Raw genomic sequence first — 8,313 nt, 5'->3', positions numbered from 1 at the left:
TGGGTAATTAAATAACAAACTAAATTACACCAATTTCATTTAATTCTGATAAGATGTTCAAAAGAAAATAAGCTCAAAACAACGAAAAAGGCTGAAAACTTGAAAAAACCACCTTTCGATGATCTTTGTGTAAACACTACATTTGTAGTGCAAACATTGCAAATGCAAATATAAAAGTGTTCTTATTAAATTTTGATCATAACTAATTATACTCACAGAAAGTTTATTAGTTATAACTTTTTAACGAAGCATTTCCAGACCTATGTTTATAGGAACTTTTTTGTTTCAAATTCGATTTCCTATAAGATCCTGAAGTTTCATTAACCTGACTTGAAACATTGAATATATAAACAGATATAAATATATATTTATAATATATTTTAAATATATAATTTTAAATACATAATAAATAATAAATACATAATTCACAACATGGCTTATTGGCGGATTGTCTACTGCTTATAGTACAAGAGCAAAATTTTATCAAAGAGAGAATTTTTTAAAAAATTCTTTGAGTTCCAAGAAAATTCAATGAGAATTTCCTGATTTTTCCAGGTATAAAAAAATTCCTTGAGAATTCCAGGTTTTCCACGTTTTTCCAGAGAGTAGACACCCTGTGTAATCATTTTTATCGAAAATGTGCTTCGTTCTTCGTTAATATTTGAAATTCGATTAACGATGAAATCAATGAACCTGACTTTATCTCAAAATATTTCGAGAATATGAAAATCTTTCTGCAAGAGAGAAATTTTTGCGTTATTGTAATCGAATAGCTTCGTTTCACAATTTTCGCGATCCCACGTTATTTGGAAAATGATGTATCGACACTACGCGCTATTTAGAAACCAATATATGCTATAAATGCGGGTTATATATTTCTTGCTATAGTGATACATGAAAGCAGGATAGATGCGTAAATCGCTGGGATCGAGAGAGTAAAGGGTTGCAACAGACGAGCCACCTGCAGATTCAAGCCGGCTGCATGGATACTGTCGTCATAAATACGAGGTAACCTTGATAAATAAACTATAGATGTTCCATCGATACGCATAAAGATCCTTATATGTTTCGTTATTAAATAAGAAAGACGAGACAAAATCGATAAAGTCAACATCGTGTCGCATATCACACTAAAATCGAACGAGGCTTTGAACGTTATTTATTTTAAAAATATGCGTGTGTATTTAATAAGTAGAGAAATAAGCATTCATAATGACGATAATATAATAAACACACACACATCCACAATCTTTGCAACGATAATTGCACAATTATCAATTTGCAAAGCAAATTGTTTTAGTTTTGATCGACTGAAGAAAACTATGCAAAATTATTTTATATTCCAGCGAATAATGATACAAAATTAGAATTGAGGAATATATGAAATCAATTATTTAATTTATAATGCAATTACTCAATTTCAAGGAAATATTTAGAATTAGGATGATTAATGTTGTGTAATTAACTTAATTTCAAAAATAATTTAATTTTATAGCAAACGAGATAATATAAAGATCTTACATAATGAAAATAGATTTCACACAAATAAACATTAAAGTTGGTGGAAATTTCTATTTGATAATGTAGATACACATACACATACAAATAGAATTCAACGAATATATTCATTTGAGGTAATCGGTATATAGCATGTAATGTACATTTTATTATACATTCTGCCGAATCGCGAGAATTAAATTTATTTAAATTTTTATGAATTTTTATTGTTTCAAGTTCCCTGTTAAAGAAAGAGACAACTCGTGTCTCGGAGACGCGCCCAACGGACAATAAAAGGTAATGATTAACTTTCCGCCCGCGTTAAATCACGATAAAGGCACGTAATTGCGCAGCGTGTCTTCGAGTTAATTTGCAGATTTAAAACGCGGCGCGTCGCATCAAGTTTTTACAGCAAGAAATAATAATTCCGAGCACGCGTATATATCAATAAATCACGAAGATACAACGTACAATTAACAAAATTACTTTGGATCAGCTGTTCTGTAACGCGCCGTAAAAAATAGGAAGTTATGATCGAAGCGTTAATTTACTTTCTTTTCGCCGCTCTTTATGATCAATTCGCAAATGAAAAGCACGCAAATGAAATAATTATCCGTTTAATAGGTTAACAGGGTGTCTACTCTAATCTTGTAAAAATATTTCCTGATTTTTCAAGTATTTTTATTCAAAATTTCTCAGGTAAAGAAAATATTTTAAAGATTTATTAGGGTGCAACTTTCTAAAATAAGTTTTTTTATTGTATACATTTTCTAATGTTTTTCATTCATATGAAGGACGTTGAATATTTAGTACAAACAAACATATAAATATATATTTATAATATATTTTAAACACAATTTACTTGGCTTGTCGACTGTTTACAATATAAGAATAAAATTATCGAACAAAGGATTTTTTAAAGAAATTCCCTGAATCCCAATAAAATTTCATGAGAATTCCATGATTTTTCCACAAAAGAAATCTTTAAAAATTCCAAGTTTTCCGTGTTTTTTTCAGGGAATAGACAACCTGGTTAATATTGACGGCACTAACAAAAGTTAAGACATTCAATCTTCAATCATTATCGATACGATGTAGGAAAATGTAGAGAATTGCTAATTAGAATTAGATGATCGAAACAGTGGATGCAAAACGATGCGGCTCAAAGCGAATTTATTGTTAGAACAAGAAGAAAGAATGAAATATCTTGCGATATATCAAAGGTTAAGCAAAGTGCACACTCGAGAGTTTTATTATCGAGGATTGCTCTCGAAGAAAACTCTCAATTAGACATTCATTAAGTGTCGCTCTCAATGTACGGTAGAAATTTTACTGTCGAGGATTGCTTGCGGAAAATAAAATTCTCAAGAGCCACTCCGAATGACATATATACCGATGAGTTTTATTATCGCGACGAATCGTCGCTATAATCTATTAGTTTTTTATTTTGTAAATAATAGAACGAAGAGGAGTATGTGTGTGCATGTGTGAAAGAAGCGAACATTAATATGTTTGCGTATCGCGATACTTACAAGGTCGCAAGGTCGTTACGATGCAAATTTATGCCAATAAGCGAAAAAATAAGCATTGCGAACCATTTACGATGTCTCTTATCGACGAGTTCTTGCGAGTGACTTATCTGTCCTTGAAATATCTAGAACATATTCGTGTATTCTTCGTCTTAAATCAGCTATATCTTTGTTATGACTAGATAATATTTGTTAGATTTTTAATCGAATTTTCGATTATATAGTAACTCTCCTACATATATATATATATTTTGTTTGTTAAATTTTTACTATTTCATGTTAGAATACAGTATCAGTATCTTTAGAATACAGAATAAATATCTTTATATTACAATATTTTAACGCAACATAAAATAATTTATATACCTGGAATAAATAATAGTATTTAATTTGTATAATCTATTTTAGAGATAATAGCTTTCATAGCTAAAAGCAGATTTTACAAATTATAGATTTTTGAGCCCCCCCGTTTATCCCCTTTCAACATCTACATATATATAAGCTTATAAAGAGGAAAATTTTCCAGGAATGTTTAAACAAAGAAAAGTGTGATAGAGAAAAAAATGTTTACTCGGTACACATTATGCGGAGTTAAAGCGCAAGCACAAAATTAGGATTTCTCTCACGCGTACACGGCAAACAAATTTTCATCCCGCTGTTCGTACGCGCGAGATCTTTACCGCGTGCGAGTCTGCGTCGCAAATACCGTTACACGCCGCAAAGAAATGGTCAAGTACGTGCATTTTACGGCGGTGCGATCCGTGATGAAGGAGCGCGCTCGCGTTGCCCGCGAGAGGAGATGACGATCGGTTGTCGCTATCAGTTGCCGATATCGCGCGTCCTAAAGGCCAGGTTGCACCTAACCATTCGATTCGGTTTAGCTTTAACCACGATTGAACCGCGCGAATGACCGAAGTCTGTCGGAGCCAACGTATTTTTGTAATTCGCTGATTGGAGGAAAGAATATCTTGGTTCGAAAAATAAAATGGCTGTGATATTAATCTGATATAAATTTATTGCAATATAAATTAGTATGTTTTTTTGTCTCTCTCTCTCTCTCTCTCTCTTTCGTTCAACACACATGGCTTGTGAATTTATATTCTTTCCTGTTTATTCGCGCCAGAGCTTCTCAAACTTTTCCCGGTTATAAAACACGATGTCTTTTCATATCTGTATCATAATTAATCAAAATTAAATTTTATCGATTTGAATGTCTTGGTGTTTATTCCAGATAGTGCGCAATAATATGGCATTTTGTATTCCGTATTTTTGAAATTTGCCGAATTCAGTTTGAGCACCACTGATCTGTGCTATCAATTTTTTATCAGGAACTTAATTTATGTTATCATGTCGCTAAGAATAACGATTGATCATTATTTACCCATCAACTTTGTATTAATTCGTATAAACTTATCTATTTGAACGTATTTGCTACCATTTATTGAGAATATTGCGTTTTCCTTAACAAAATATCTCGATGTTTAAAAATCATGAAATAAATAGATCTTCTTTTCTTATCGTATCTATATACTAATCAAATTATCCTCTCTTTATAATCGAATCGTAAAAATGCAGGAAACCATTAGAGAGATGGCCATTAGCAGAATGTAATCCATTACTAAGTGTATCATCATATATTTTCGGTGTCCCGCAATTAGTGGTAAACACGACTCCTTGAAAATGTCTCGATAATCAAATGCGGTCGTACATAAATAAACGTAAGCATATAATGATGTAGTCAAAGATTAAGACAGAACAGCGTGACGATCTTTCCCACGAAAAAGAAATTTTCGCTTCCATCTGCAATGGACAAGCATATTCTGACTAAACAGAACGATATATTTAACAGCATTGGAAACAATAGACTTGCTTCTTTCAAACGTATTATCTACACTATGCTGCGAACGGTAGTGAAAGAAGATAGGATTTTCTCTTTTCTTCGAAACTGTCGAAAAAAAAAAAAAAAAAAAAAAAAAAAAATTTAAAGAACTTTGGTTATTTCATCCTTTTATATTTATCTCAAGATTATATGAAACACTCCAAAATGAATCTTGATTTAAAATACATAATATATTTCAGAGACTAATTCCATATTGACATCAATAAGGTATCTTTCGTGTTACTTTATATTAGAGCGAACATGTAATAAACTTGACATGCGTGACTAATGGCTGGAACCATGGAATTATTTAAGAATAATGTTTTAGAATGTAGGTCTCTCTTATAACGCTTGAAATTTTCCAAAGGTCAAATTTAATTTGAACTGTATGTATTTAATATGAGCCCAAATCGCATAAATTATTCTGTTATTGGGTATAATGACATTTAACTTCAGATGAGATAATAAGGTGACCGATGTATATAATGAAAAAGAAAATTGTTTCGCAAATAATTGAATACTTTGTTTGAACTTTTCTTAACGTTTGCATTTTGTAAGCAGTTGAAACTTTGAGCATTATGAATCGAGCGACCCCATTGATCCCTTTGAAAGTTGTACAAATTCTCTTTCCATTTTGTACGTCTCTAATTCGAACCGTATTCAAACATGTAATTCTTACAAATATGTATCTTTGTTCTAGTTCTGACTTGAAAAAAAGAAACGTCAATAGGTTAATTTCGGATTATGTCAAGAATGCAAGAACGCAAGAAGGGACTGACAAGATGGATAAGATTAAACAAAAACAAAAACAAAAAAAAAAAAGAAAGAAAGAAAAAAAAAGAAAAGAGAAAAAAAAAACCCGGAAATCCAACTTGTCTCTTACCTCGAGTTCCTCGTACGTGCGGAAAGCGAGGATAGCGAATCCGTCGATAATGTCCTCCTCGAAGGGTGGCTCCTTTTGGTTGGCGGCCGCGAGGGAAGATTTCTTGCGGGGCCTCGGGGGTCGCGGTGGCCTGGGCGGCCGCGAGTGTCCGTCCCGCGGATGACCGGTTTTGGCACCGAGGCCGCCGCCGGCGGGGTCCTCGTCCTCGCCGCTGTGGCTGTCCTCCTCGTCGTTTGGCGGCCGTTGCCGCGACTGCTGCGACTGTTGCTGCTGCTGTTGCTTCGCGGTGGCCAGGCTCTCCCTCTGCGCCAGCATGCGCTGCGCCCGCTCCCGTCGTCGATTCTTCTGGCTACGTTGCTTCGCCTCGATCTCCATCTTCGAGTGACCACCTCCTCCTCGGCACTTCACTGAAACTGTCCGATATTTTCTAGCGATCACCCGCGACACGGCCTCGTGGTCAACGTAGACGGATAGCACGGAGGAAGGTGACGTACGGGACGACGACGACGTCGTCGACGACGACGACAAAGGGAGCACAAGAGCAGACGACAGCAACGATGGTCGTAGCAGCGTTCCGCGGATGACCGGTTTTGGCACCGAGGCCGCCGCCGGCGGGGTCCTCGTCCTCGCCGCTGTGGCTGTCCTCCTCGTCGTTTGGCGGCCGTTGCCGCGACTGCTGCGACTGTTGCTGCTGCTGTTGCTTCGCGGTGGCCAGGCTCTCCCTCTGCGCCAGCATGCGCTGCGCCCGCTCCCGTCGTCGATTCTTCTGGCTACGTTGCTTCGCCTCGATCTCCATCTTCGAGTGACCACCTCCTCCTCGGCACTTCACTGAAACTGTCCGATATTTTCTAGCGATCACCCGCGACACGGCCTCGTGGTCAACGTAGACGGATGGCACGGAGGAAGGTGACGTACGGGACGACGACGACAAAGGGAGCACAAGAGCAGACGACAGCAACGATGGTCGTAGCAGCGTTGTCGTCGTGCATTCTATGGTCGTCTCGACCGATGGGAAGAGAGGAGAGAGGGAGCGAGAGAAAGAAAAGGGAGAGAGAGAGAGAGAGAGAACGGGGAAAGGACGAGAGGAGGGTGAGGGAAGAAAGGAAGACGAGGGGACGCAGAGTATTAGAGGAACGAGCAAAGGCGAGTAGGTAGGAAGAGAACACAGGGGAATGAACGGGGAAATGAACAGGGCAGAGTGAGAGTAAGAGAGAGAGAGAGAGAGAGAGAGAGAGAGAGAGAGAGAGAGAGAGAGAGAGAGAGAGAGAGAGAGAGAGAGAGAGAGAGAGAGAGAGAGAGAGAGAGAGAGAGAGAGAGAGAGAGAGAGAGAGAGAGAGAGAGAGAGAGAGAGAGAGAGAGAGAGAGAGAGAGAGAGAGAGAGAGAGAGAGAGAGAGAGAGAGAGAGAGAGAGAGAGAGAGAGAGAGAGAGAGAGAGAGAGAGAGAGAGAGAGAGAGAGAGAGAGAGAGAGAGAGAGAGAGAGAGAGAGAGAGAGAGAGAGAGAGAGAGAGAGAGAGAGAGAGAGAGAGAGAGAGAGAGAGAGAGAGAGAGAGAGAGAGAGAGAGAGAGAGAGAGAGAGAGAGAGAGAGAGAGAGAGAGAGAGAGAGAGAGAGAGAGAGAGAGAGAGAGAGAGAGAGAGAGAGAGAGAGAGAGAGAGAGAGAGAGAGAGAGAGAGAGAGAGAGAGAGAGAGAGAGAGAGAGAGAGAGAGAGAGAGAAGAGGAAGGAGAGAGAGAGAGAGAGAGAGAGAGAGAGAGAGAGAGAGAGAGAGAGAGAGCACACTACACTGCCTCGGGATACGCACTCGCGAGACGGCTTACTGTCGCACGTATGTACACACACGCCTGGCCTCCGCGATATTCCTTTTCTGCGCTCGTCGAACGAGTTCCTCTCGCTCGCGGTGCGTAGTCGGCGCGATGCGTGGCCGCGATATCGCCAGCACGAGAGAGCACGGCACGGCCGCGATGTCACATCGATCGTGCGCGCTGGTCGAAGAAGAGTCCCGGGTGCGTGCGGCGAGGAAGCACGCGAGAAACACGCACGCAGGGCAGACAGACGGGCAGAAACGAGATAGAAAGACAGAGAGAGAGAAAGAGAGAGAGAGAGGGAGGGAGGATAGGGAAAGGGATAGAGAAAGAGAGCGCGTGCAAGAGAGCGACACACCGAGATGGAGCACTTTGCGAAAGAGACGGTCGCACTTGGAGCACCAACGTGCACGTAAGAAGGCCGGAGAGTAGTGGACACACACACACACAGACAGATAGATACACACGCACACGCACACACACACTATTAACGTCCGACGGTTTCGTACACTATCTCTGGGCTCTCTCTTCTTTGCTATATATTCGCACTTAACCGCGAATCACAGGTACGCACGAAGAACGAGAAGCTCGGCGTAGCGGCCAGTAGGATGATTAATCATACGTTCCGTCTTCCGTTTCCTTCCGTTGATCGTGGCCGTCGTCCACGTTGCGATTGTGGCCGCGCGCGCGCTACCGTTATCATCCTCTTCACGCGTTATCGTCA

At 39.3% G+C, this 8,313-nt stretch overlaps 1 protein-coding gene across 5 annotated transcripts in view; it reads right to left on the bottom strand.

The window, feature by feature from the left end:
• LOC115240484 (autism susceptibility gene 2 protein-like) overlaps positions 1 to 6,356 on the bottom strand; it is a 48,762-nt gene extending 42,406 nt beyond the window's left edge. For all 5 annotated transcript variants that reach the window (XM_029815656.1, XM_029815657.1, XM_029815659.1 and 2 more), the window contains exon 1: positions 5,789 to 6,356. In XM_029815656.1, the coding sequence (XP_029671516.1) occupies positions 5,789 to 6,163 (375 nt within the window). In that variant the 5' untranslated portion in view covers positions 6,164 to 6,356. The remainder of the gene's footprint in view (positions 1 to 5,788) is intronic.
• Between the last annotated feature and the right edge of the window lie 1,957 nt (positions 6,357 to 8,313).

This window comes from Formica exsecta, unplaced genomic scaffold, assembly GCF_003651465.1.
Source record: "Formica exsecta isolate Colony F162 unplaced genomic scaffold, ASM365146v1 scaffold436, whole genome shotgun sequence".
In the NCBI taxonomy this organism is placed as follows: domain Eukaryota; kingdom Metazoa; phylum Arthropoda; class Insecta; order Hymenoptera; family Formicidae; genus Formica; species Formica exsecta.
The sequence above is the reverse complement of the archived record's forward strand: the minus strand, read 5'-3'. Positions and strand labels throughout refer to the sequence as shown.